General features: G+C 49.3%; 4 protein-coding genes across 6 annotated transcripts; 2 read left to right on the top strand and 2 right to left on the bottom strand.

The window, feature by feature from the left end:
- Positions 1-474: 474 nt before the first annotated feature.
- Positions 475-4,851, bottom strand: LOC101065025 (putative RNA-binding protein Luc7-like 2). The gene is made up of 10 exons (XM_011616942.2): positions 4,720-4,851; positions 4,213-4,307; positions 3,316-3,414; positions 2,673-2,783; positions 2,419-2,562; positions 2,078-2,254; positions 1,847-2,004; positions 1,748-1,777; positions 1,471-1,626; positions 475-1,379 (listed from the first exon to the last, which is right to left on the bottom strand). Exons 1-10 carry the CDS (start codon positions 4,778-4,780, stop codon positions 1,154-1,156), a joined length of 1,257 nt encoding a protein of 418 aa, XP_011615244.1. The 5' UTR covers positions 4,781-4,851; the 3' UTR covers positions 475-1,153.
- Positions 4,211-7,023, top strand: LOC101077897 (essential MCU regulator, mitochondrial). 2 transcript variants are annotated; one of them, XM_029850917.1, is made up of 4 exons: positions 4,211-4,251; positions 5,679-5,892; positions 6,448-6,606; positions 6,860-7,023. In XM_029850917.1, the coding sequence occupies exons 1-3, from the start codon at positions 4,226-4,228 to the stop codon at positions 6,583-6,585; spliced, it is 378 nt and encodes a 125-aa protein (XP_029706777.1). In that variant the 5' UTR covers positions 4,211-4,225; the 3' UTR covers positions 6,586-6,606; positions 6,860-7,023. The 2 variants fall into 2 exon arrangements, with proteins under 2 accessions (XP_029706777.1, XP_029706778.1); XM_029850918.1 differs by lacking the exon at positions 4,211-4,251 and adding an exon at positions 5,009-5,140.
- LOC115253292 (TRIO and F-actin-binding protein-like) lies at positions 7,021-15,776 on the bottom strand. Its single transcript, XM_029850916.1, has 17 exons — positions 15,678-15,776; positions 14,025-14,133; positions 12,824-13,926; positions 12,431-12,570; positions 12,018-12,171; positions 11,871-11,948; positions 10,307-10,378; positions 10,153-10,221; positions 9,975-10,064; positions 9,685-9,779; positions 8,731-9,343; positions 8,419-8,665; positions 8,222-8,321; positions 7,956-8,115; positions 7,767-7,871; positions 7,324-7,410; positions 7,021-7,252 (listed from the first exon to the last, which is right to left on the bottom strand). Exons 2-17 carry the CDS (start codon positions 14,131-14,133, stop codon positions 7,211-7,213), a joined length of 3,264 nt encoding a protein of 1,087 aa, XP_029706776.1. The 5' UTR covers positions 15,678-15,776; the 3' UTR covers positions 7,021-7,210.
- Positions 15,777-20,250: 4,474 nt separating this feature from the next.
- On the top strand, positions 20,251-26,847 carry LOC101067193 (inward rectifier potassium channel 4-like). 2 transcript variants are annotated; one of them, XM_029851477.1, is made up of 3 exons: positions 20,251-20,467; positions 22,916-23,091; positions 24,702-26,847. In XM_029851477.1, exons 2-3 carry the CDS (start codon positions 23,000-23,002, stop codon positions 26,329-26,331), a joined length of 1,722 nt encoding a protein of 573 aa, XP_029707337.1. In that variant the 5' UTR covers positions 20,251-20,467; positions 22,916-22,999; the 3' UTR covers positions 26,332-26,847. The 2 variants fall into 2 exon arrangements, with proteins under 2 accessions (XP_029707337.1, XP_029707338.1); XM_029851478.1 differs by lacking the exon at positions 22,916-23,091.
- Positions 26,848-27,912: the final 1,065 nt, after the last annotated feature.

Raw genomic sequence — 27,912 nt, 5'->3', positions numbered from 1 at the left:
TACATCGACTCGGTTATGTGACACCATCTACAGGCCGTTCACCGAATTACAAGTATGCAGAATATTTTAGGCAGTTCTTCCACTGCAAATGCAGTCAAACATCACAAATCTAAAATGCGACCCGAAATGTGCGTCTATATTACACATTTAATTACTTTTGCCAAGCAGATTATGTGACAGGCGACGTCTGTCTGTCAATAAATGTTGACAATAGGCCAAGTAAGAGCTGGTGCCGTTTTGGTGACGTTCTGGATTCCAGAGGGACTTTGACCTTGCAGATATCAAAGCCAATAGTCTTTGATCTCAGCACGTTTGCTTCAAGCACAAAATACATATGAATTTACATTCTAGATGTAACTACAGGGGCAAGCTTCAAAGTCTGGGTAAGAAATGGTTTTCTGCTGGTCTTTTACCAACATGGTGTTAAAAGCTCGAGATATAATGCAGTGATGAGAAATAAAAACACAAATCAAATGGAAGCAGGACATTTTATTGAGTTTAATGGGGACACAGCAAAGTAGATTCCTCAAGATCAAGGATGTAACACAGCAAACAGGAAACAAGTCCAAGTCTTTCGTACGTCAGTATGTAAATGTGTGATACACGGGTCTGTCAGACCGCCATTAAAATAACTGGTTTCTTTTCTTTCAGAGGGGGAGATCAAAGCTCGTGATAGCAATGATGTTTGGGGCTCCATGGGATTTTTTCTGACACTATGGCTTTAAATCAGTGACTAAAATACAAACACAAAATATGCCATCAGTCACCCACAGCTCAGTTCCAACACAACGTTAATGTCTCGCTGTGCTGGAACGGAACCTTTCAAAACAAAAAACAAACTACGATCCAACTAAAGACAATAATGACAGCACTTTAAACTGAATGAAATAAAACTAGATTGAAATTAAGGCTTCCATTTTGTTCTTATTCACTCTTCCCTAACTTTTCTCAAAATAAACAGTCAAATAAAAATTGGTTTGTAATGGTTATCCACCACCACCGCTGCCCCCCCCCCCCCCCCACGTTTCACCTCGGGTCACTTTTAAGCATGAATAAAGATACAAAGCTGACACAGAGCCGCACACGCATTCGCACCAGCAAGAATATCTCTCTTCATAACCTAACGATGAGTCTCAAAAACGTCGCCTCCTGCTCAGATCTCCCCGGACTCTCGCTCATCTGAGCTGGAGGGTCGGTCCCGCTCAAACGACAGGGACCGCTCTCGGTCTCTGCCCCTGCCTTTGTCCATGGAAGGAGACTTCTCCCTGTTCTCCCTGTCCTCCCAGTCTCTGTGGTCTGCCCTCACTCCTGCCCTGTCTTCACGCCATTTCTCCTGGGATGGCGAGCGCTCTCTTTCACGGGGGGGAGATGATCTGTCTCTGAAGGAGATGAGAAAAATCAGCACCTGCAGCCCTTTGTGTTGCCCTTTGAACAACTTGGTGTCACATTATGTCAGAGTCAACACGGAACCTCTTCCTCTTGTGCCGATGAGAGTGGGAGTGCGAGCGGTGCCTCTCCTTGTGCCGATGTTTCCTTTCTCGCTCTCGATCCCGCTCTCCGCCGTCTTCTCTGGAATGAGAGGAATGGTGGCGCCTCGAACGGTGGGAGGATGAACTGCGGCCGTCCCTGAAAAAACAAAGGAGAGCAGGTTTTGCCAGACAGGCCACGCCTCCGTAGGTGTACGTGCAGGTTTTTGATTGGCTGCATCCACTGTGCACACAGCAGAAAAAGGCAGTTTCAGACACACCTGTAGCGATCTCCGCTTCTTGATCTGGACCTAAAGGCAAAACACGGTCAGCTTCTGTGTCGACCTCATCCTTGCATCCTTGTATCCTTGCAGCCTTACCTCCTACGCTCCCTCTCTCTGTCTCGTTCTCTCTCCCATTCTCTCTCCCTTTCGCGTTCCCGCTCCCGCTCCATCTCCCACTGTCGCTCCCTCTCCTCTTTTTCGCGTTCCTCTCGTCTCCTCGTCCGCATTTTCTCTTGCTTCTCCATAACCGCTTTCTGCACGGATCAAAACCAACGTGGCTCTTTAGGGCCGCCCCACACACGCGCCCGTCTCTTCTGTGCAGCTCACCCTCAGCTTTTCAAGTTTCTCCCGGATTTCGATGAAGCCGAGGTGCAGTTTGCCCCCGAAGTGGTCGGCCAGACGCCGGTCGTTGTCGTGAAGACCTAAATAGGCAGAACACACCTCGCAGACCCGCAGCTTCTGTTGCTGGAAGGTGGAGGCAGGCATTGAGTTTCTGTACACTTCCTGCAAGAACATTGAGGAGAGGAAAGATGAAGCCAGAATAAAGAATAAAGGCTTAAAAATGTACATATAAATCTGGACGAAGCCGCGTCCTGAACGTTAGTTCATTCGTCTCTCGGTTTTTAATCGTCACAGAAAAAAAAAAAAAAGCTCAGTTAAATGTCGACCTCTGCATCTTTCTTCAAGCCGCGAGACTTCTCCACGTTCTCCAGGACCTTCTGGGCCTCTTCCACGTTCCCTTCGCCCCCGAGCTGCTCGGCTTTGGCCAGCATCTTTCCGATCTCTTCGTTCAGCTCGTGGACACGCTCGGCCTTTGAGTGGCGGAGGAGAGGAGAGACGTGAGCAACGGCTACTGTCTGACATCAGCCCAGACTGGCGTGAGGAACCCCCCCAATCAGAAGAGGAAGGGAGCGCCGGTCACCTTGGCAGCCACCTCAGCACTGATCTCATCCTGAGTCTCTGCTAGCCTCTTCTTGGCCAGCTCGGTCCTCCGGTCACAGTCAGCGATGAAGGACTGAAGGTGCTCAGCAGCCTGGGACAGAAACACAAGCTTTTTCACTTTTACTCACCAATTCAAATCAAATCTACTTAGTTCAGTCGAACTAATAACACGCTCACAGAAATCATCCTTGAAGGAGTGAAAGTGAAACCACATGTAAAATAAGTCCAGCAGATGATGTGATGCCTTCTAAAACGTGTCACATCTTTTAACTCCAGTGAATCTACGTGTGGGAAGCGGCGCTAAACTTTTGGCCGTTTTCGCTTCCACGATTCTGACATTTTCGAATGTGTGAAAAACAAAAACCAGCTTCAAACAAATGGAAACAATAACTCAAGAAAGAAGTTGTATATTTTTGGAAAATGGTAACCGACACGACTGAAAGTATGCAGGTAATAAAAGGCATCAAATAAGCTCTCGTGAGACGAATGCTTTATACACGGGTAATAATCATGTTATAAAGGGAAATCTCAGTCAGCGAAGAGGTTATTACCTATTTGATGTAGTTTATGGAGATTCGTCAGTCGTATGGCCTGAATATTATGAGCGAGTGTGAAAAACTTACATCGAGTTCAAAGAAGTACTCGTGCTCCTTTGAGGCGATCTCGTAGTCGGCTCTGAGGGCCAAATCGTGAACTTTCATGCACTCTCCCAGGTCCATTCGCTGAGGAAATCACAATTATTCCGTTAAAAGAGGCTCGTGTGCAGTGCATCGCCTCCCCGAACACATAAAATAACCTTTTCTTCCAATTGTTTAGAGCCTCATAAAAGTTTTTTCCATGATCCAATTTACTGACGGCTACTTTCGGAAGAGCTGATCAGATTTATCGGAGTGGCCGGTTTGTTACGTCTAAATTCACCGGTCCGATCAGGTCGTTCTGAAACCTGGCTGCGTCGTATCCGTCACTCTGAGGAATCGTCACGGTAAGTTTTAACCGCCTTTATTGGCGGCCACTCGTGCTCAAAACATAACGTGGACGAGAAAGAAAAAACACCTAAAGGAGACGTGCGATTAAACGCAGCCCAATAGACACGTCACACGGCTTCACATGGCGTTGGAAAGTCTGTGACGTGTCGACCTCGAGCTGTACGTTTGAGACTAAACTTGACCTGACCGACCTTTGAACTTGGGCCAGTCTTGACAGCCCCCCAGAGGTCACGGATGCTTGACCTCTCATCCCAGTCACTCAGAAACTGCTAAGCGCCTAAATATGGCGGCTGATGTTTTCATGACTCATCAGTTTGATGATTGCTAAAATATCTGCTGGATAAATGTCATTTTTAGCAGGAAGTGACGTTATTGAACAGTACAATAACTCGGTTGAAGTCGCCTCTTTGGTTCAGGTTCGCCGCATCTCGTTACCTCACCCAGCTGGTTCTGAAACACTTTATTTCTGCTCTCTTTGTGACTGCTGTACCTGTCTGGAAGGTGTGCTTCTCTGTGGTGGACGGTGGTACTCACGGTGCCGGACAGGATGTCGTGGGGACACGAATCCAGCAGGTGACTCTTGCACACTCGCTCATCCGTGAATTTAATTCTCTGCCTCATGGAATCGCCTTCGAATGAAAACCAACACACGCACACATGTTAAGGTTCGACACGTCGTCGTGAATGATGACACGCACTTAAACCAGGCTGGAATATGGGATGAATGAGCCCAACATCTGTAACCCGAGGATGTCTGAATAAAACTGGAAACGGCCCCTTTGATCAAACACCGGAAATTAGCAACTAAGACACGACGTAAGAAGCCAAAGTTTTCACAACTTATGTGTAAAGTAATGTGGTGAACGCGTGTAGCACAACAGGTAGGCAGACCGCTGGATGTGCCGTTAGCACGCCCGGGGTCCGAGCACACCTCACCGCCGCCGCGGAGCTAACGCGTTAGCTTCCCGGCTAGTTGGACCAACAACATGCACGCGTGCCGCGAGCAGGTGGCCCTTTCCGGGCCGCCTTCCCATTCCTCACCGTCTCTCCCGGTGCCCATGAGCTGGTCCAGCATGGCCCGCATCTGTGCCTGGGCCGACATGTTCGTGCGTGTAGAAGCGGCTAACGCTGCGGGAGTCCCGACACATGCAGCCTCCCCGTCAGCAGGCCTCGCTGTCGCCGCTACTTTGTCCCCACGAGACGGAAACGCTCGCGCGCGTCCACAACTTCGACACTCTCGCGAAAAGCCTGGAAGACGCCAAACGTGAACTTGTGAGCGCCGGAGCCTCGGTGGAACAAGTGCAGCGTCTGGTCGGAACCGCCGCCGAGCTCCGGTCCAACGTCGTGTCGAGAGACGGTATCAAAGGGCGGCGACGGAGGCGCCTCGGGCCGCGAAGTCACCCGGGGAAACACCCGACGGCAGCAGCCTCTTCCGCGGCGACACGCAGCACTTTCGCACCGCGTAAATAGTCTAAAAGTTGCCAAGTTTTACTGCGTCCTGCACTTCTACTTCCCGTCCGTGCGCGTAACCGCGTTGCGCGCTCCCACGCTGCTGCGCGGAAGTGCCGTAATTTGGGGCTCGCGCAGCCCCGCCGGGAGCTGAGGTGCGTTACACCTGTGTCGCCGGGAAATGTTCAGGTGTAACGCGGGTCGCGTTCACACCCTGGATGTAAATACGGGGGTCGTGATGCGGGCAACATTCATGGTTTTATGGTTTTATTTTATTTTTGCTGGAGCCTCTTGGCAGCTGTTAACGTGGCACACGACGTTTCAAATGTAGTAAAATAAGGGTAAAAATATATATAAAAAAAAATAAAAACAGGAAGCCAAATAGCAACATTGGATGATTTGGAACTAGTTAATCTGAAATGTCTGTCGGTTTCCTTTAGAAAGTCAAACTTATCCACGAACGTCACAGTACGATTAATACACTTATTTCTTTACAGGTCATGACAATTTAATTCAATGGAATTTAATTTAATTTAATTTTTGTCTCCCAGGTCCCGGTCCCACCCAAAGGGGCGTCCGGAAACGGATCCATACAGCGGAAAAATGGCGACGACTGCGCTGCGCCTCCCGCTGCGGCTGTCCGCCGCAAAGCTGTGCGTGCGGGCCCCTAAACCCGGAGCCAGGGCGGCCAACACCCCCCGGTGGACCCAGAACAGGACCGTCGTCTCGACGCCATCTGGAGCCATCTTACCCAAACCAGACAAAGTGAGTTTGATTTTCTCTCGGTTCCCGACGGCAGAACCCCAGCACAACCGGGCAGGCGGGCCTAAACTCGGCCGACACCCTCCGGGGCCAGTAGGGAGGCACCACTGAGCTCCCCGGCGCGCAGCAGCCAATAAGCGGCCGCTTGCGCAAGAGAGACGCTGGTTTACGGAAGTCGAGACCTCGTCAAAGGGCTTTAATGTAACGTCTTTCTGCTAAATGCTCCTTCATATTCTGCACGTTTGGGAGGAAATAACCTCGGTGTAGCGCGTCCACACGAATAAAGAGCAGAGAAATGAGCCTCTTTACCTGAGGGAACGACCCCCGCTTCCTGAAAAATGTCTCCTTTCCATCGAAAACGCCACAATTCAGGGCTGTTTGGACGTGTTGGCTCCATCTGGTGTCCAAATGTCTGTCTGGAGGAAGGTTTCTGAAGCCGTGCTATGTTTTCTTGTATCACCTTATATTTTGCCTTTGCTATGTTCGTCCCTGTCATGTGGATGATTTCAGAAGAGTTTCATTTGAATTTTCCCCCTGAATGCTGCTCCTGCTTCCCAGACGCCGTTCGGCCTGATCCGGATGACCGTGGTGGTGGTTCCCTTCCTGTACGTGGGCACTCTGATCAGCAAGAACTTTGCTGCTCTTCTGGAGGAACATGACATATTTGTTCCAGAAGATGACGACGACGACGACTGAACCGGCTGGAGAAAATAAATAGTAAGTAAGGGTGTTGTATAACCTTTGACCTCGGCTAACCCTGCCAGCTAGTTTTTTATCCCATTTGCAACGGTTCCGTCAGGCTACTCTCTCCTTTCTTGCTCTATTCTGGTGCCATTTGGAAAATTCTGACATGTTTTTTTTTGTTCTTTGCTGAGTTGTGTTTGTTTTTTGGGGGGAGAGTCGTGATTTTAGACGACAACATAGCCGTGAGGCGTCGCCATAACTGACTTTTTTATATTTACTCCTGCAGGATGCATGCCAGCCTGGGCAGGAAGCGGGAGCACTTTAACCTCCATTTCCCTCCGCCTTGTCTATTTATGTTGTTGATTTCGTTTTTGGGATCTCAATCGTGGGTCAGTCTGAACTGTTAGTTCGGCCTCCACTCCTGCTTGAATAAAAAGAGTTTGTCTCACATCTACAGACTGTTTATTCCACGTGCGCCACATTTTATTGCGTCCTATTTCCATTTTGACATCAGCTCATCAAAGGTTAGTTGCCTTCACTGCTCAGGTTTGCCTCGGCCCCCCTGCGGAGCCGCGGTGGCCACGGTCGGATGTCTGTTCAGGAGTCCATGTTCACCTGGCTGCTGCTTTCATGTTGCTCAGCTCGACACATGCTGCTGCTTAGAAGCGGTTTCTCTTTCCTAAAGCAAGGAGGAAGAACACTTAAACAAGCTATAATAAACTATCTGCTTGAACAAATGTCTTGATCTACCTTGGTAAGAGCCTGAACCTCACGCTGGAGACGGCTGATTTCTTTTTTAAGACATTGAACCTCATTGTCTTTGGCCCTTAATAATGTCTGAAAAAGAAAAAGTGCTGTTATTTAAAGTCCACATGGTGTGGATGTTTGATATGCCCTATGTAGAACTAGATTAAATCACAAAATCAAACTGAATAGGTCTAAATAATACATATATCATATATTGAACCTGTAATTGAAATGTAAAACCCGTAACGGGCCACTAGATGGCGGTATGTATCGTACAACAATGACAACATTTGTCAACATTGTACTTTTTAATGTGCGCACAAGGATGGAGATGGAAAATGTCAATATTCTGAAAGGGAATGTTCTAAACAACGTGCTGAAGCCCCCACAAAAGGGCCAAAAAACAATATTGGCATCATTTTATCAGGTAATTGATTATAAGGTACCTCCAACTGTGAAGAGTCGGAGCAAAACGATGGTTCGTCCGACCTCTGACCTGTGAGGAAATACCGCATTCGTGTGATTTCTTCTGCCAGATTAGCCTTCAGCTCCTGGAGAGAAGGTTATCAAAGATGAGGTGCTGGAGTACAGATTTAGTGTATGTATCTACGGCGTGTGTTCAGCATTAAATGTGCCTGGTTCTCTCTCCGAAGCTGCTCCAACTCTCTCTGCTTGCAGCCTGCCATTGTCTCTCTGGACTGGCTGTTTTGCTGGCTGCTGCTCAGCTGCAGGCACTTCTGAGCGCTCTGCTCTGACAGCACACCTAACTCGCCGTGCACGGTGTCCGCATGAGGCCTGTTGGGCACAAACACGAGGCATGTAGTGAACCCTATCATGGCCAAGTGCAGACCCTCCTGAGCCTGCAGCCAGGGCCTGTGAGCCAGAGAACGTTTAGTCTTACACGAGGCCTCCGTGTGACGCATCCACCTGGTCCGTTCCACCCCCCAGCCTCCTGGCTCTGCCCAGCTCCTCTTTGTGAGCTGCTCTCAGCGCCTCCATCGCTTTGAGCAACAGTTTGAATCAGTTATTTTAAAACATTGCAATCGCAGATATTAAAAACAAAGTTTTATCCCGGTGAGCTCCTCGACGCTGCTTTACCCTGTTCAGCTGACTGGATCTCCACCTGCATGAGCCTGTCTTTCTCTTCCTCCAGCTCCCTCAGCTCTCGCTCATGTTCCTCCTGCAGCTCCTGCAGCGCTCGACGATGAGCTATTTCCATGGCTTCTAGCTTAGCTCGACAGGGGGCCCCGGGGCCACATGGACTGTCCATCATTGTCACCATGGCTGTGGACTCGCTCTTAACGCTCTTCATTATATTTCGTAGAGGAAGGTCCTGGGAGATGTGCTACAGAGGAAAACACATCAGCACTGGAGCCTTTATTGGAGGAGTGACTGTAAGATTCCTCTTACCTCCATTTCTGACGTTTCAGCCGTGCTTGTTTGCACAGCTTGTGTTCCGTGTTTGGGGAAAACATCTCCCTGCATTGTGGATTTATCAGGTTCTGATACTCGGACCTCCTGACTGGACAGACTCGTCTGAGAGCCAACGTGAGAGGGTGACTGTTGGAGGGTGCTTGGCCGATAAACCTGAGCTCCGATGAGCGACTGTGCACTCATGTCCCTAAAGGACAGGCGCTCCAGTTCTGTCCACTTCATGCTGACCTCTGAGTCCACAGGGTCAATAACGGGAACAGGCACACTCCCGCTCTTCAGCTCCATGGAGTCCCACCTGCTCCCCATTTCACTTATCGGAACACCCTTCTCGAACCACCTGTTCCTCTCCTCCAATCGCTTTGCTTGCTCGCGGTCCCAGCCCTCCCCTTCCTCTCTGTGACTGGTGGGACATACGCGTCCCTCCGAACCCCCGACGGCAGTTCCGAGTGGCTCGGCCTGATGCGGGTTTGTGGCTGTGCAAGTCGCCGGTTCACAGCCAGAGTCCTGGCAGGTGAACCTAGCAGGGGGTTGGCATGGCGACACCCTGCCATACAGGGGGATTTCTTTCTCGTTGCTGCTTTCTGATTGGCTGCAGGACAGACAAGGAGGGTCATGTTACGAATGGGAGGAAAGGTGATAGAAGAGGCAGACAGACCACCCAATCACAACATCCAGTTTTGTTCTCTCTCCTCCTGAATTCTCTGAAGCAAATTCTGCTCACGCAATTTCCTGATCAACAAAACCGTGATTAATGCGAAGAAATTGGGCCTCTACAAGACATGAAATAACGAGTAATAAATGAGCATCCTCTCCCATCTCACTCTCAATCATATGTCCTTGACCTGCATTCATGTCTTTAAAAGCCTGAAACTCTAAAAAGACATTTTGTAAACGTATTCAAGACGTCTGTCGGTATAACACGAGACTCACTGCACGTTGTTCTGGATCGCTTGCTTTAGTAACTTCACCCAGTTCCGCTGGATTCTAGAGGTCATAGCAGAGAGAGTGAACACTGTTCTCTTTGTCTGCAGGAGATCAAAAGACACACACACACACACACACACACACACACACACACACACACACACACACACACAGAGTTAAACAGGAAACATGTAATTGATCTGGTAATGGGGGGGGGGCTGTAGGACTGGCCTTCTGCACTGTAAAACACAACGACACAAACGTTGCATTAAATATTGCATTACAGTAGCACATACTTGGATTTGGACTCCATAGTTCTTCTCTACATCACATTCTGACACATTCACACAGGACGCCAGGTCGATCTCTCCATCCAGGTCATCCAGCTGCACCACAACAACAAGAATTTAAGTTTGCAACCAAGAGCAAATCAATCCAACATCCTCACAAAGGAAACTTCACATCAAGTCGTACCTCCTCAGCGTCTGAGTCTCTGTAGAACCTCAGCCACGTATCACACAGAACAAACCAGTGTTTCCTCCACTGTCGACATGTGAAATAACATATTTGCCTTGTCAGCAGATGGAAGAAAGTTTGACACAGACAGAGCTGCGGAGGCCGTGCTGACCTTGCCATGTTCGTCCAGTCTGGACATCCATCCCTTTGAGTCGCAGCTTAAAGAGAACGAGCTCGGTCGTTTCTGAGTACGACTTGTTGTGAAAGGAGAAGGAAAGAAATGTAAAACATGAGAAGGAAACTGCAGAACTGCTACGATTGTTTATGGAGCGCAGGAGGTCACTCACCAGTTGGACCCAATTGCCCCCAGTTGATATTGGAAGGGAAAGAAGCATTAAAATCAACAGTGTGAGTTATTACAGGCCTGTTGACCCAGCCCAGATATCGGATGCTTGCATGGAATTTACAGCAGTGGATTTAGAACCTTTTGATCATGTGCACGACACTAAAATTAACTCAAAGCATCCTGGAACCTGTTAGTGAAGATTTGTCTGTGAAGGTTCTCAGTCCTCCAGCTCCTGGTATTTCTGCCAGTTAATCACAGCAACTGGACTGTTGGAGTTCCACGGAGACGTTTCTCCCTCATCCAGGAGGCTTAATCTGTCCTAACTGACTGTTGGGAGTTCCACGGAGACGTTTCTCCCTCATCCAGGAGGCTTAATCTGTCCTAACTGACTGTTGGGAGTTCCACGGAGACGTTTCTCCCTCATCCAGGAGGCTTAATCTGTCCTAACTGACTGTTGGAGTTCCACGGAGACGTTTCTCCCTCACCCAGGAGGCTTCATCTGTCCTAACTGACTGTTGGGAGTTCCACGGAGACGTTTCTCCCTCATCCAGGAGGCTTAATCTGTCCTAACTGACTGTTGGAGTTCCACAGAGATGTTTCTCCCTCACCCAGGAGGCTTCATGTGTCCTAACTGACTGTTGGGAGTTCCACGGAGACGTTTCTCCCTCATCCAGGAGGCTTAATCTGTCCTAACTGACTGTTGGAGTTCCACGGAGACGTTTCTCCCTCATCCAGGAGGCTTCATCTGTCCTAACTGACTGTTGGGAGTTCCACGGAGACGTTTCTCCCTCATCCAGGAGGCTTAATCTGTCCTAACTGACTGTTGGAGTTCCACAGAGACGTTTCTCCCTCACCCAGGAGGCTTCATGTGTCTTAACTGACTGTTGGAGTTCCACGGAGACGTTTCTCCCTCATCCAGGAGGCTTCATGTGTCCTAACTGACTGTTGGGAGTTCCACAGAGACGTTTCTCCCTCATCCAGGAGGCCTCATCTGTCCTAACTTACTGTTGGGAGTTCCACGGAGATGTTTCTCCCTCATCCAGGAGGCTTCATCTGTCCTAACTGACTGTTGGAGTTCCAGGTTCTTCTGCTCTTCAGGAGCCATGAACACCTTTGGGGCTTCAGTCACCTGCCTGCTCTATCTTCCCTGGCCCAAACGTGCACGTCATTATCCTCAAACCAGTGTGATAATGGAGACGTCTCCATGGAACTCCAACAGGCCAGTTGCTGTGATTCAACTAGTTAGTGAAGATTTTGAAGCTATTAACACGATGCTTTATCATGTAGACACAAATTGCCTCATTGTTGACAAAGTGCTGAAATACAAAGGTGACAATGGCTGCGACCCATTTTCAACCCTCCTGGGACGATAACTCAGAACGTTGTTCACCTGTGTCTGTCGCTGGTCAGGAGCACCTCTCTCCTCCAGCCTCGAAGCTCCGTGTGTCCCACCTTGATTATCTGAACTCTTTGAGAGAATTAAAAATGGAAAGATCTGCTTGTTCATGGATTCCTCAGCCTAAACAGTTGCTCATACCGGCGCATGTCGGGATGAGGCTGACTCTCTTCCAGACCAGAGTCCGTTTTCAGCCTCCCGATATTTCTCCCTTCGGTCTCTGCCTCGCTCCCTGCCCCTCCCCCTCTCTTCTGATTCAAACCTTGACCTGTAGGTGTCGAGTTCTTCTTGGTACCTTGAAGATCAAGTAGAATTGTACTCAGACCAGGTAAATAAAGCAATAACTCTCCTACAGACACACAACCAATTAGTATGAATTGTGCAGCTAAGCCTTATCGAAGACCAAGTCCGACCTTCATAACAGGTCAGTGGGTGCACACTGAGCATAACGTGCACACTGAGCATAACGTGCACACTGAGCATAACGTGCACACTGAGCATAACGTGCACACTGAGCAGGGGGATTCTGTACAACCCTGTGTGGCGTCACCAACCTGTAAGTTCTGAGCTTCTGATCCCTGCATGGACTGGGACTCTGGTTCCTCCATCTTAGCCCTGGAAGCTCTTCCTCTGATTCCAACTGGATTTTTGGGATGCCGGCCAGAATGACGTAGTCGTCTATTGTCATCCCCACCTCAAGCACAAACAGATCGATTATTCGTCTAAAATTAAAGTCTAAGGTTAGTGTCAGTACTTCAGACGTCCTAATAAAACACAGTATCACAGTATCTCAGTATCTCTGACTGTCAAAAACATCCATCCTGGAAATAAACAGGGCAAGAGGTTCCACTAGATTCCCGGATGTTATGACGATCTATCCAATTGTTTCGACATTTTATCCCGACATTCCCCTGCTTGCAACAAACAGAGGAGCATCCAGAACACACCTCCTCCAGGTCTTCTGTGGTCTTCTTTGGTTCGGAGACCAGTAACGAGTCCATGCCTCTCCTCATGTTGCTCCCAGATCTGTCAACTCTGGGGCCGGTATTCCACTCAGGATCCTTATCAGATCCTGTCATGGCAGCAGGTGATAGTGACGCCACATGCAAAGGGGTCTCTCCACCTCTTCTTGATGTGGAGGAATAATGAGAGGGCGGGGGGCTGAGTAGAGAGTAAGCGGACCCCTTCCAGGAGCGTTGGGAAGGACTCAGTCGGTGGTCTATCAGATCCCCCTGTGGAGTCTGGCTGCTAGGACTGTAGCAGTTCCTGGACGGTGACACGTCGCCACTGTTACAAGAGAAAGTGTTCCTTCCTCTGGAAGGAGGGGATCCTTTAGATCCCTCAAAAGAATTCCGGCTGATGACTGTAGATCCACGGCGGGAGATGGACTCCAGATTCTTGTAGAGCTTCTCAGAGTCCAAACTGTGTTTATTTGAAAGTTGGGATTCACTCCTTGATGCACGATGAGATCGGCGCGGAGCTTCATGTTCTTTCTGTAGCTGCCGACGGGAAGGGGTGCATCTTGTGGGCGAAGCGGCCCGAGAGGCGATGGACCCCCTCCTACGTGCTGGACTTGACCTGCCAGATGCATTTGGAGAAGGAGCATATGAGGGAAGCTGAGAGGACCCACGCGATGACGCGTGAGACCTAGCCTGACATCTGGAGAGGGAGACCCTTCGCTGGCTTCCCACTGGAGGTTTGGCTGTTCGGAAGCGGTCTGGACTCAAAGAGCTGTGACGCGTTGGCGAGTTCCTCTGCGACTGAGGTCCTCGTCTAAAGTTAGAGTGGTAGGTGTATCTCTCTGGTGAGTCGCTTCTCCAAGTCTCCAGCATGTAGGTATCAGTGTTCCTCCTCTGGGAGGGCACGCCGAGGTTGACGTTCCTGTATGGAACGCAGGCTTTGGGCTCAGGAACATAGTTGCTAGGAAGTGGGTGCCCCCTTTCGTAGTAGCGATACGGTCGGTTGTTGGATTCTGGACTCTGGCGTTCGCCATCGCCTCTTCTCTCTGGAGAGTAGTAGCCACTGTGATGCTCTCTGTGACCCCTGGACTCTGACAACCACACAAACCAAGAGGACGTTAACTTTACATCCAGCTGGTCCCACTGATCTGTGGATGCGAAGCCTTTTAAAGTGAGGGGTAAACAATACCTGATACCCGTCGACACCTGGCCCGCTGGTCCTCCATCCGGGAGCTTTGGCTAAAACGGTGGGGAGCGTCCAGCTGGGTCGGACCCACAGAGAAGTCCTCTGGGTGCATCTAGATAAGGCAGATCACCGGCAAATGGAGTTTAGTGATGTAACCATGGCGACGCACACCCTTCTGATTATTTCTAAAAACGACTTAGACAGTCTGCTAAACTGATAAACTCTGTGGAAGCTGCAGGCTGTCAAGGTCTCCACCACCTGGACTGTAGCTCAGTGTCACAGGTATGAGGTTCCAACCCAGGACTGTGGACCAGACTCCACTTGTAGGTCCAAACACCACTAATGACATCACCACTGACACTCGAGGTCACCTCAGAAACGCCTCTGTTGTCATCAGCAGCTTCCTGGAGGAGCATAGAAACGTCAGTGGTGATGATGATGGTGGTGCTGATGGACCCGTGTCTAAAAGTGATTACATTTGTTTCAGTGCTAGGGTTAGAGTTAGGGTTAGCTCACTAGTGTTTCAGTGCTGCTCCGTATAGTGAGAAATGATGGTTGTGATTTCCAAACACACACGCACACACACACACATCAACCAAAATGAGACCATACACACATTTACTTATTTCTGACGAAACAATCGAAATGTTTTTAACTCACTGTGACCTTCCTCAGCACCTCGTCTTCCTCCGGTTGCTCGTTCTGACTAAAGCGATACTTTTAGACGCCGCAGGACGTAACTTAAGCTTTGGCCGTGCTCATCATTATTTCAGTGCTCTGGTGCTTTTGCATGGCCAGACACGCCCACTCGACGTGGCGCCGGCGCCTTTGTTTTAACCCTCCTAACGTGGCTTCTTCACACTTTCGGATGAGAAAAAGGTCTCCTGGTTTTCACGCCGACGTGTTTGTTTTCGAGTCGCACAAAGCTTCATTTTTGGGGTTTGTTAATCAACTTTTCTTTCTTTTTCTTGTTTCTTTGGGTATGTTTGATTGAGGCAGGACGGTGTGGCGCGAGGGTCATGTTTGTATGTGTCATATCAGCGTTTCAGATTACAGCCCATTCCCCAGGGATGCTAACGAGTTTTCATTAATTAATGATCCAGAATCAGACGCCACCTTCTCCCACATCAGCCACTGTAGGTTCATTCAGTTTTGATCTAGTAGGTTGACAACATCTGCGTCACAAATGCATATTTCTGCATATAAGTGTCCTTTGAGTAAGCTGTGGAAGCCAAACGTTCATCCAGCTGTTATCTACAGCTGCTCACCCCTGATTAGGGTCGCAGGGAGAAAACTCAGACCCTGGACTGAGCAGCAGTCAGGACACACACACCGTTGACACACACTCACGTCAAGAGCTGATTCCACCAACAATCTTCAGGCTGACCTCTAGACCCAAACATGTTGCTAAGAACGAAAGAAAGGAAGAAAGAAGGGAAGAAAGAAGGGAATTTCTGGCTTCTCCACGCACTTACATTCACACAGACAATGAAAGAAGGAGTGTGGATTCAAGAATTGGATCCATTCTTGATTGCAGGTCATTATTATTGTTATTAATTATTACTATTGGCAGACTTCTGCTTGGTTTTCATCAAGAAACTTTTCAGGATCATCTGGAGCCACTTCTGAGAACTCCTCACTGATTTAGATACCTACCCAGTAATGAGAGCCATCCCATTGTCCACCGCGGCCATCTTTATTATTATTATAGTCCTCATCATCCTCATCATCTTCATCAGCGTGAGCAGTGGTGGAGATGCTGTTCATGGTGATGTCCATGTGACGTGGTCTCAGGCAGGAGCTGCAGCAGGAGGGCTCACAGGTGTTTGACAGTAATAATCCACAGTGGGCGTCGCCATGGAGATCGTGCTGAATGTGCACGTTGTGTGAGCGGATTGGGAGGAGCAAAGGTGAACTGAAATATGACTGACTGGATCGTTGTCAGTGAAACTGGCCTGGGCTTATTTCCCAGGAGGCTCTCGGTGGATCCTCAGCATAGTTCATTAGCACAACATTAAAAGAAGCTAATGCAAACAAGTTGACAACAAACAAATGATTCGTTCTGATTAAGCAGAATCTGAGGATTAATGAGTAAATCTGCAGGTGTTTATGTTTATATGGCGTCGCTGGAGAATAAATAGCTCAAGCAAACATCATTATTGGTGAAATATTTTCCCAACATTCCGTACTGGGACAGTCAGCAAATGGAATAATACAGAGCTAATGTCCAATTACTACAGATTCGCCAACATTTACCAGTACAACCTTTAAATCCTCACACACGGTACCTTGCAATGGTCCCTAGAAATCCTCATTTACTTTTTGGGTTTTTCCAAACAGCCAGTCCTTCATCTAAGAATCTGCTCTGTTCCCACAAGATCCAAAGAGCCCTGAATGATCAGTGGATCCACAGAGGCTGAGGTCTTATCAGAAAACCTCCATTCATTGGTTCTTACATTCACCCAATGTGGTGTCCTCTCAAATATCATCTGTAAAAGTGAAACTGAGCTCCTGGCAGATGTCTCGTGTGTTGTGGTGCACAGATGGTCTCTGTGGCCACGATGGGGACAAAATGGATCCGTCACCAAATCTGGAGCATATAAAGTAACATAAACACGTACAGAAAGGAATCAATCCTACATTACAGTTAGGTGACCCTCAACGCTTGGTTATTGAACACATGCACACAGCTAGCATACATCCAACCCTGATAACGTTTAGCTTCCTCCTCGTGGAGGCCTCCGAGCTTCCCTTCAGGACTCGGAGTGTTGGGATTTCTGGTTTGTGTCTGTCTTTGTCCTGCAGGGGGCGGTGTTGAGCACAATTGGGTGCAGCTGGCACTGCAGGCGGGCGCACCTGTAGGCAATTTACATCTTGCTGCCTATTTAAGCAGGTTGTGCCTCCCTGTCAGTGTTGGGGTGTCTGTTTGTGTGGGGAGGGTGTTTGTTGGTCTAGTGTGGGTGTTTGTTCAGGTTCCTTGGTGTTGGTAGGGTGTCTGTTTGTGATGAAGCTGCTTCGTCGCTTCCCCCGTCGTATGTTGGTGCTCTGAGTTTCCAGGAGGGTTGCTCCTATTCCCGTGTTCCTGTTGCCCTGGAGGGCTGTTTCTCTTCCTGTGTTCCTGTTGCCCTGGAGGGCTGTTTCTCTTCCTGTGTTCCTGTTGCCCTGGAGGGCTGCTCCTGTCCCCGAGCTTCCGGTTTTCCTGGAGGGCCGCTCCTGTCCCCGAGCTTCCGGTTTTCCTGGAGGGCCGCTCCTGTCCCCGAGCTTCCGGTTTTCCTGGAGGGACGCTCCTGTTCCTGTTCCATGTCTCCTGGAGGACCGCTCCCGCCCCCCTTGCAGTCTAGGAGGACTGCCTCTGCCCTCAGTGTCTCGGGGCACGTTCGTGTGGTGAGCGTGTCGCGCCGGACCCCCGAGTCCTCGCCGGTCCAGGGGGACTGCGTCTGGTGTGGGGACTCGCCGATGGAGCTGGGACGGGCGGACGCTGCCTCCCGATCCCCCTGCGGTCCAGGAGGACTGTTTCTGTTCTGTTCTGTCAATGTGTGCTCCCCTTCCCTGTAAATAAAGCTGTTGACCTCTCCACCACTGTGTCCTGGCCTGCGTTCAGGTCCGCTACCACCACGTTTCGTAACACAGAGTCTCTCATCCTGTCCCGTTTCTCCCCCAGTCCAGTTTCCTCTCGACTGAGCCAACTCTCACGCAGCAGCATAAAGGCGAATATGAAAAGGTTTGAATGGTAAAAACTGACGCCGCGTGAGGTGAAAATGACCTCCACTTTTGTCAGACGGGATTTTCCGTGACAGAAACGGAGACACGCAACTGACATGAAATTCTGGCCACAGAAAGGACAAAGAAGGAGAGAAATTTCTATCTTTGTCCTCCGTCAAAGCCTACTGAAGCTATCTCCAGATTCCCTGGCAACGCTCCACAGCTTGTTCTTATGAGCCAGGGCTGTAACCATGGAAATGCAGGGTGAGATATTTAACTCATGAAACTCAAAAAGAAGAGCATTTCAACGTCTCCATAAAGGAGATACTTTTTTTGGTAGAGTTTGAAAGTGTTGTGTGTCAGATTTGGCAGCATCTAGTGGTGAGAATAGTGATTGCGGCTGTTCAGCGTGTCCTCGAGTCCTCTAACGACAGCCTTCCAGCACAATAAACAGGGGCAAGCATCAATATTCATCTAAGTATTTTTGTCATTTGGGTTCTGTAGGGGGCCGTGTGATGTCCTCGCAACGCTGCGTAGCTCCACCAGGGCAGGTGCTGCTCTGCTCTTCAGCTCTGGGGCATTTACGTCAGAGTTACAACCACCGATCGATCCGTCCGCTCCGCCTCGCTCTGACCAGTGGAGCCAGAATAAAATGGAAATATTTGGTTCCGAGCAGCGATAAAAACCACCCGGCTTTCTATCTGTGTCTCGTGACGATTGCGACCGCAGAGGATCCATCAAAGCCACACGCGGCTTGACCTCGGCATAAAAGGGCACGCATCGATCCAGCCCTCCTAACCTTGATCCCACCACGATTGATCGTGAGCAGCATCCCTGCTCAGAACAGCTGTGTGGACCCAGCAGCGCTAGCTGTCATTCTCACTGTCAGATCAAGAAGCCCACACGTTTGATGAGGAGCTATTTTAGGTTAAATTCTTGTTAAAATGTGCTTTTTTATATACGTTGAGGGGAGTCCATTGAGCAGGTTTGACAGCCAAGTGTTGCAAACAACGCTCAGTGAATTCAATTTCTCTTAAAGTACAAAGATTTTGTTTTTTTGGAGTCAGCTTTGAGTTGGCTGAGTATTGCCTAAACGTAGCGAGTGCCCGGTGCACGAGGTCTTGGTGACTGCTGGTAAACAGGTTTCAACAGGAAGATTTCGATCCTCAAACAGCCCCCGGTGGAGGCTCCCTCCTCCAAGGGCTTCGTGTTGGAGTGAACGCCCTCTCGTTGGGTGCCCATCCATCAGACACACATTGTTGGCATTTATAGCGCGACTCTTTTCGGGCTCCTGTCTCACAGCGTCGCTATTGTCCCGTTTGATTTCACCCACATTCGCTCCTCGAGTTCCTCCTCATATCTGATTGTTAATCTTGAGTCACAAAAGATTGTCTCCTCCTTTTAGGCACATCTGATTCCCACTTTGTTCCTTCGCCTCATTTTTGGCTGCCCACTCAGTCTCTGATGCCCACTGAGTTATTCCTCTGACCTCTGACCTTTGCCCACATGTGTTACTGTACCCCAGCCTCCTTCCTACATAATGCAACACCCACCTGTTGTTTCGTGCAACTAAAACAAGAGAAGCTAAAAATAGCGCACGCAGAGGGAGAGTGAGCACATTTGTATTTATGTGTGAGTGGAGGATGAGGAAAAGAAGGGAAAGTAGGTTTCCTTGGAAACAACAGAGTCTAATTGGTCAAAAAAAGATCTGAAATAGTTAAGAAATAAAGGCTGTCTCACACACATATAGAAATATGGCTGCCAGCACACAACCACAGTGTTTTTCTGTTTATTTATCGAAAATATGGGATGCAGGATCCATTTCTTTAACGATCTGTTGCATTAATGAGCAGAAATCACCAAATTTAGCAAAAACAGTTTGTGGCAGTTGCGCAATAATGGGACTGAATTAACAAAGGGTTTAGTTTTGAATCTTTAGAGAGGGAGCGCCGAGCCTCCTCGCAGCATATTGTTGCGTGACGCTTCTTCCCACATCGGGCCTCATTTGTGGACTTAAAGTTTGAATCTTGTGTTGTGCCTCTGACAGGGCTCTGGACTGATTAAAGAAAGATTAGACAGGATAATCAGGCACCACAAGGTTAGCTCGTTAACAGCGTGAAGCTGGCAGAGGCCACAGCAGCCAGATGTGGCTCCGGGATGATGATTCAAAGTGCGTCATTACAGTTTCAGCGTCTCAACCTGGATCCTGAAATGAAAGTGAACCAATTATTTTGGTGACTAAATTACCCAAAGTGATGTCATCCAATTTGTGAATAAACACCAAAGAGCAACATTCGGTCCCCACAGGAATCCTAAAACCCTCCTAAGTGTGAAGTTTTATGCGCAATCAAAATTACACAATACACATCACCACATTCTGGGGAAACAATAGCAAGTATAAATAGGAGCATAATCAGATCTCTCTCCCTCTCAGTCTCCCACACACACGCACACACTGGTCACACTCACACGCACACACGTGCGCATGCTCGCAGGGCTCGGGCAGATGCAGCTACAGCACCAGCAGGCAGCATCGACTCTGCTCAGACGCGATGGAGCAGCGAGGCGCAGCGCGCAGCGGACGCACCCAGTTTGTGGAGATGAAAGTTGGGAGCAGATTTGTGGGAAAGGTGTGTGTCCGTTGACGAGCGGAGGACACACACGGTTTGCCCGAATCTGCCTCGAAAGGTCTGCGATGAGGATGACACCAGCACTCTAGTGCTTTGGTCTGCAGCAACTCTGAGGTGAGTTTATGTCTTCGCTCCGTCTTTTTATGGAAGCAGGTGGTGAAAAAAACCAACTGGCATTCTTCATCCCGACCTCCCGAGTGGTTGGAAAATTTTAAATCTGCATGAAGTGTCACGTCTGCAAAGGTTTTCTGGCTCTTTTCTGTCTGAAGCGCGACTTTAAGAACACGAAGCGCTCCAAAAGTTTAACCCGTGGAGGCTGCAAAGGAGGAGCGGAGCAGGCTGTGGAGGCTGAGCGGGCCGGGGTCAGCCCTCCGCTCCACCTCTGCTCTCAGCCCGTCGATTCTCCCTGCAGGCTCGGATTGATTTCCAGCACTGGACAGCTCCTGTGGCCTGAATGAACCAAACCCACGTCACACGTTTACAAACGGCCCCGTCAGGACGCCGGCTCACGCTGCTGCCGCCATCGACCGCGTTTTCCCCGAAGTGACGAAAGGCGAAGAACTTTTCGTCTCATTTAAAACAGCAGACTAGAAACGCCAGAATATCAGTTAAATACCAGTTAAACTACTAATGGGACTGTTTTAGGGCTCAAAAAAGCATCAAAATCAACTAGTTTAGAGGCCACAATAATTAGTGAAGTTGGAGCTTTTCACTCTGTTTGATATTGAGTTGTGTTAACTTTTCCTCTTTAACTAACAATAAGACACTTTCGTTCATATATTATTTGAGTTTTGTTTCTTACGTGTGTTTATTCGGGATTAATTAAAACAAATTGTGCAGTTTTGGCCAATTTGACCTGGTATTTGGTGATTACATTCCATCTGAAGTGTGTGTGTGTGTGTGTGCGTGTGTGTGTGTGTGTGTGTGTGTGCGTGTGTGTGTCTTTGCACATGTGGATTTGCTAAAACTTCCACATTTCTGTAAATGGCATTATGTTACATAGTAGCATGGCCTAAAGCCCTAATCTCCTCATGCCAATCCTTATCTTTTCTCACATTATGTCACACTGGGACGGCCTCAGATTGTTTCAGCCCATTTCTCCACCTCCTTTTCTTTCTCTCTTTCTTGGCTTATCCCTCATCTCTGCCTCCCTTCACATGTCATCAGACCTCAGATTACATGACAGGGCTTAATTCAGGTCCTGCAGCCACGGCACCTTTCATATTGTTGTTTGGATTTGGAGATTAAGGGACATAGTAATCTGATGGTGGACGAGGGGTTCCTCATCCCATCGCCTGCTCTGGATTAGACCACGAAATAGAGAACTGAAGTCACTGCTGACGACAACAGCAGCGTCACGCCCAGATAATCTATTGGTTGAGATGACCACAGGTGGAGGGGCAGGTTCTCCAGTTCAGAGCAGAAGTTCGCTCAAACTGCCCCAAACTGCCCCCCCCCCCCCCCCCCCCCCCCCCCCCCCACACACACACACACACACAATCTGGCTCACATGATCAACACAAAACAGTAAATCAGCCCCTTAGATAGATAGATAGATAGATAGATAGATAGATAGATAGATAGATAGATAGATAGATAGATAGATAGATAGATAGATAGATAGATAGATAGATAGATAGATAGATAGATAGATAGATAGATAGATAGATAGATGGGTCCATCTCTGGCTGTTGACCTCTGTGAGAAAGGTCATGATTTCACACACTCTCCTCCTGCTGAGGGAAGGATCCCGTTGGAAGCCGTCATCCGTCCTCCTGGGATTACCAAGATAAAGCTTCATCCATCCCATCAGCAGCCGCGTCCCGACAGCTGTCCCCGGGACGCAGAGCCGGAACGGCACAGATTTGGGCCAGTCTGCGCTACCTGACCACGCCATGTTGAGCGTTGAGCGTTGGCTTGAGCTGGTTTTTCCCGGGAAAGACTCCAGCAGCTGTTTTAAAGTGCAGGGGGCCCGAGCCAGACGCCCCCGAGACCAAAGACCGGAATTTGTGTCCCGAACGCACAAAGACTCACAACAGCACCGTTGCGTGCAGTTGTATTACGCAACCGAGCACTTTTGGGTTCTCCTGCTCGCTGACATAATAAGCAGAGCGCAATCAGCCTCCAACCTTGTCATCAGGCCAAGCTGAAGATCAATTGTTCCTCTAACAGTAGATTACCACTGATTCATCTCTTTTTTAGACCTTTGTCTCTTCCACTGCCCGTCTGGTTTTCCACCCCTGCGTAGCTTGGAGGTCCCTCCGGCTAATCCCAATCAATAAGCTTTCATCACACAAAACTGTCTAATCTGCCCGTGCCTTTGGACCAGATTTAGGGGCAGATTTTAATTATTTCACTTTGTAGCTGGCTCATCAATGACAATAATCACTTATCACTTCCACTCGTCCTCTGCTTCTCCTTCCCAGTCGCCTTAATCCCTGTTGACAGACCCCAGAACACTGTTGTTCACCATTATCCTGCACCTGAACACGGTCGTGATAACCCGACCACCGTGGTCGACCGTTGTCCTGCCAGCCTACTGAAGAACACATCTGTTCGCAGGAGCACCATGAGGAGGCAGCACCGGTGAGGAATCCACAGCTCAACTGAAGTCCCAGTGCTTCCCGGTCCCGCAAGGCCACTTTAATGGTTGGAAGTGTCCGCCCGGACCTGCACCACTGCCCTCGCAGACACAGCTTACTGATCACAGGTGCCATGGGAGCTGTGCGCATCCACAGGTAGGAGAAGCCAAACCAGCGCTCAGCACCTTCCAGACCCGCTCACAACGCCTCTGGCACCTCCAGACGTTGGTTTCTCAGGTCTTTCCTTCATTAGCAGGAAACTGGACTTTTCATGTCCAATCACAAGCTAAAACGACCAGTCAGCGGCGTTTGACATTTTACATTTGTAAAGGTTTCATGGAAATATGGCGTGTTTGTTGTTGTGGGTTTGGGAAGTTTTGGGATCAAACAATAATCAGAACCAAACCCCTTTTTGCAGTTAGCATTTGCTGTTTGCGTATTAGCCCGAATCACGTGTGTGTGTGTGTGTGTGTGTGTGTGTGTGTGTGTGTGTGTGTGTGTGTGTGTGTGTGTGTGTGTGTGTGTGTGTGTGTGTGTGTGTGTGTGTGTGATGAAACCATTTCCAGGTTGACTCACAGACTCTTTAAAAGTCACAAGTTGGTGGTTTCCTCCATGTTTACACCCTCCCACATGTAACATGTGTCTGTCATATGTAACATGTGTCTGCCATATGTGACATGTGTCTGTCACATGTAACATGTGTCTGTAACATGTGTCTGTCACAGGTAACATGTGTCCGTCACATGTAACATGTGTCTGTCATATGTAATATGTGTCTGTCACAGGTAACATGCGTCCGTCACATGTAACATGTGTCTGCCATATGTGACATGTGTCTGTCACAGGTAACATGTGTCTGTCACAGGTAACATGTGTCCATCACAGGTAACATGTGTCTGCCATATGTGACATGTGTCTGTCACATGTAACATGTGTCTGTAACATGTGTCTGTCACAGGTAACATGTGTCCGTCACAGGTAACATGCGTCTGCCATATGTGACATGTGTCTGTCACATGGAACATGTGTCTGTAACATGTGTCTGTCACAGGTAACATGTGTCTGTCACATGTAACATGTGTCTGCCATATGTGACATGTGTCTGTCACATGGAACATGTGTCTGTAACATGTGTCTGTCACAGGTAACATGTGTCTGTCACATGTAACATGTGTCTGTAACATGTGTCCGTCACAGGTAACATGCGTCTGCCATATGTGACATGTGTCTGTCACATGGAACATGTGTCTGTAACATGTGTCTGTCACAGGTAACATGTGTCTGTCACATGTAACATGTGTCTGTAACATGTGTCTGTCACAGGTAACATGTGTCCGTCACAGGTAACATGCGTCTGCCATATGTGACATGTGTCTGTCACATGGAACATGTGTCTGTAACATGTGTCTGTCACAGGTAACATGTGTCTGTCACATGTAACATGTGTCTGTCATATGTAACATGTGTCTGTCACATGTAACATGTGTCCGTCACATGTAACACGTGTCCGTCACATGGAACACACATGTCCTACACCTCTCATGGACTCCTGTCATGATTTGGTCTGGATCATTTTCTGTTCTTATCATTATTGTTATTTTGGCTGCATCTTCTGCTTCGTAAATCCCGACTAAATCCGGAATCAGGGCTGAATAACAAAATGTCCGAACGACATGGAGCAGGAAGTTCAAAGTTGCTGAACAGACTCTGTCTGGAACTCACAGACTCACAGAATGGGATGTCTCCTCTGCCCTCTGATCTTCCAGATACAGCATAGTTTCCACAGATGAAGATACCCTGAAGATCTCCAGCCTGGGCCTCCACAATGGCCACAGCCCCCTGAGTCAGCACTCGGGCTCCTGCATGGAGGTCGAGGAAGGAGGGCGAGAGCGTCTGGGAGCCGATGAAGGGCGGGGGGCTCTGTCGGTGAGGGGGCCCAACGAGCCTGTCCTGCACAACAGCTGCCGCTCCTCGCCCTCCTGTCGCCTGGGCCTGGACCTGAGCACCGGCCGCTCCTCGCCCTCCTGTCGCCTGGGCCTGGACCTGAGCACCGGCCGCCTGCGCAGCCGCTTCGTGAAGAAGAACGGCCAGTGCAACGTGGTGTTCGACAACATGGAGGACAAGCAGCGGCGATACCTGGCGGACATTTTCACCACCTGTGTGGACATACGCTGGCGCTACCTCCTGCTCATTTTCACCACCACCTTCCTTCTCTCCTGGCTGCTGTTCGGCCTCATCTTCTGGGGGGTGGCGCTGGCCCACGGAGACTTTGATGCGCCCCCCCCTCTAAAAGAAGGAGGCCCCCAAACCCGAGCAGGGGAAGGCGACACTGAGCGGCGGCCGTGCATCCTCCACATACAGGGCTTCATAGGGGCGTTCCTGTTCTCCATCGAGACCCAGACCACCATCGGATACGGGTTTCGATGCGTGACTGAAGAGTGCCCGGTTGCTGTGGTAACCGTGGTGGTGCAGTCCATCGTGGGCTGCATCGTGGACTCCTTCATGATCGGCACCATCATGGCAAAGATGGTGCGGCCGAAGAAGCGAGCCCAGACGCTCCTGTTCTCGCACCACGCCGTCATCGCCCTGCGGGACGGGAAGCTGTGCCTCATGTGGCGCCTGGGGAACATGCGCAAGAGCCACATCGTGGAGGCGCACGTGCGCGCGCAGCTCATCAGGCCGCACGTGACGGCGGAGGGCGAGTACCTCCCGCTGGAGCAGACGGATATCGACGTGGGCTACGACGACGGGCTGGACCGGCTCTTCTTGGTCTCGCCGCTCGTGGTGGTCCACGAGATCAACCGGAGCAGCCCGTTGTACAACATGAGCCGCGCCGACCTGCAGCGGGAGGACTTCGAGATCGTGGTCATCCTGGAGGGCATGGTGGAGGCCACCGCCATGACCACTCAGGCCCGTAGCTCCTTCCTCGCCAAGGAGATCCTGTGGGGCCACCGGTTCGAGCCTCTGGTCTTCGAAAAGGGCGATCGCTTCCACGTGGACTACTCTCGCTTCCATAAGACCTACGAAGTGCCATCTACGCCTCACTGCAGTGCCCGGGAACTGGGCCGGATGACCAACCACGGGGGCTCCTCCAGCTCCGCCTCCAGCTACTCCAGGTCGCCGTCGCCGTTGGTCCCGAAGGCAAAGCGCCACCTGCTGGGCCCTCGTTCCCCGAGCGCCTTCTGCTACGAGAACGAGGTGGCGCTGTGCTGTGGAGACGACGACGAGCAGGTGGACGAGGAGGCGGGGAGCACCAGGGGGGACAGAGGAGTGGCGGCGTTTGTGGGGGATCAGACGGCAGAGATGTTGTGCGTCCTGGACTCTGCCAATCAGCTCGGCCTGGACCGCCTCCAGCCCGTCCTCCCGCTGTACATCAGCAGAGAATCAGGGGTTTGATCAGAAAGGTCGGACGGGGATCTCACCATAAAACCATCTGGATGTGTCACGTGTTCCGTGTGACCTCGCAGGAGCTGAGGTCACATCAAGCTTTTTTTGTTCTGGGTTTATATGTAAATATATGTTTTCTACATCACGCACAGGGACATTTTATGGGAGGGGAAACGAACTGATTTATTTTACAGGAAGCATGCTGTTATATCCAATCCAACACACTTATTTTCTGTAATGTAAATGTTTATTATTTTTGGTATTTGGACCTTCTGTCTTCCCGTTCTGAGATTTGTTACAGTTCACTAAAAAAGAGCACTTTAGTCTTTAAACGTATGACTTTTGGGAGCCGTAGACATCGTGTTCAGCCATTCTGGACCATGGAACCTAAATCAAATGCTTGTTCACACCCAGATAAGGAAGAAGCCTTTGATCTTTTCTTTTATCAGATGATGCAAACACTTTTCAAGAGTTTGATCTTTTGTATCAATCAAAGAGCAAATAAATGATTGTTTTTGCTGGAAATGCTTCAGTTGTCTCGGTCGTATCTGGGCCCTGCTGCTTCTGAATGCTTCGACACTTTCAGACTCAAATATTTTACCCACATTAATAAGCGACGGCGGCTGGGTTAGGGGTCAGCTTTAGGGACCGTCAGCTTTAGGGACCGTCAGCTTTAGGGGCCTTCAGCTTTAGGGACCGTCAGCTTTAGGGACCGTCAGCTTTAGGGACCGTCAGCTTTAGGGACCGTCAGCTTTAGGGGCCGTGAGCTTTAGGGGCCGTCAGCTTTAGGGGCCGTGAGCTTTAGGGGCCGTGAGCTTTAGGGGCCGTCAGCTTTAGGGGCCGTCAGTTTTAGGGGCCGTCAGCTTTAGGGGGCGTGACCGCAGGGCAGCTGCAGACTAGGTTAGCAGCTCCAGATTTAAGTTAATTTGATTTATCACTCTAATTATTGCATGGTCTGTTAGGAGATTATCTGAGGTCTGTTAAGACCATCTTGATTTTATGGAATCTGTTGCATGTTGATTGATTTCAGTGGCTGTATGAAAGATAATAATATAGCTTCTTATCAGATGTTATCAGTGATCTGAACCAATAGAATTTTCTCCAGTTTGTGGTTGTTTTTTTTTAAGGATAATCTACAAATGTCACTGCAGTTTAAAAACTAAACTCAGATAAGGAACACCAGAGAGTTGCACCTCGTTAGCATTTAGCTCAAATCAGCACTCACGCAGGGTTAATTTGTCAGGGAACCTGGACCAATGAAAGAACCAAGCAATTTGTTTCCACATTATCACACGGTCACGGGTTTGTGCCCCCACCCACATGCAACATGTCCCAGATGGAAATGTGTCGTAGAGTTTGATCAGACAAAAATAAAAAGGCCAGCAATCATCTGAGGGGTGGACGCACCAGTTCCTTTATACAATCGGTGTTGTTATTTTAGTTTAGCATAACTCTGCTGCTTTTGGGAGTTTTTGAGGAAGTTTTTAGGCTCAAGTCATTTATAACGGTGAAATAAAAAGTATAAAACTTATATTATGAAACACAACAATAAAGAAATAAGTCAGATACCAAAGTACATAAACACAATTA

Source organism: Takifugu rubripes, chromosome 17 (assembly GCF_901000725.2).
Source record: "Takifugu rubripes chromosome 17, fTakRub1.2, whole genome shotgun sequence".
Lineage (NCBI taxonomy): Eukaryota > Metazoa > Chordata > Actinopteri > Tetraodontiformes > Tetraodontidae > Takifugu > Takifugu rubripes.
The sequence above is the reverse complement of the archived record's forward strand: the minus strand, read 5'-3'. Positions and strand labels throughout refer to the sequence as shown.

What these genes read in the sequence shown, in the direction of transcription:
- LOC115253292 (XM_029850916.1), bottom strand. Translation starts at nt 14,133, where the DNA reads ATGCACCCAGAGGACTTCTCTGTGGGTCCGACCCAGCTGGACGCTCCC. An exon ending in CCTCATCCCGACATGCGCCG is followed by an intron (nt 11,949 to 12,017) that starts GTATGAGCAACT and finishes ATTCTCTCAAAG; the next exon opens with AGTTCAGATAATCAAGGTGG. An exon ending in GACTGGACGAACATGGCAAG is followed by an intron (nt 10,222 to 10,306) that starts GTCAGCACGGCC and finishes ACATGTCGACAG; the next exon opens with TGGAGGAAACACTGGTTTGT.
- LOC101077897 (XM_029850917.1), top strand. Translation starts at nt 4,226, where the DNA reads ATGTCGTGGGGACACGAATCCAGCAG. An exon ending in TGGGGACACGAATCCAGCAG is followed by an intron (nt 4,252 to 5,678) that starts GTGACTCTTGCA and finishes TTTGTCTCCCAG; the next exon opens with GTCCCGGTCCCACCCAAAGG. An exon ending in TCTTACCCAAACCAGACAAA is followed by an intron (nt 5,893 to 6,447) that starts GTGAGTTTGATT and finishes CCTGCTTCCCAG; the next exon opens with ACGCCGTTCGGCCTGATCCG.
- LOC101067193 (XM_029851477.1), top strand. Translation starts at nt 23,000, where the DNA reads ATGGTTGGAAGTGTCCGCCCGGACCTGCACCACTGCCCTCGCAGACAC. An exon ending in GGAGCTGTGCGCATCCACAG is followed by an intron (nt 23,092 to 24,701) that starts GTAGGAGAAGCC and finishes CTGATCTTCCAG; the next exon opens with ATACAGCATAGTTTCCACAG.
- LOC101065025 (XM_011616942.2), bottom strand. Translation starts at nt 4,780, where the DNA reads ATGTCGGCCCAGGCACAGATGCGGGCCATGCTGGACCAGCTCATGGGC. An exon ending in AGTACTTCTTTGAACTCGAT is followed by an intron (nt 2,784 to 3,315) that starts GTAAGTTTTTCA and finishes TTTCTGTCCCAG; the next exon opens with GCTGCTGAGCACCTTCAGTC. An exon ending in GTGCTGAGGTGGCTGCCAAG is followed by an intron (nt 2,563 to 2,672) that starts GTGACCGGCGCT and finishes CGCCACTCAAAG; the next exon opens with GCCGAGCGTGTCCACGAGCT.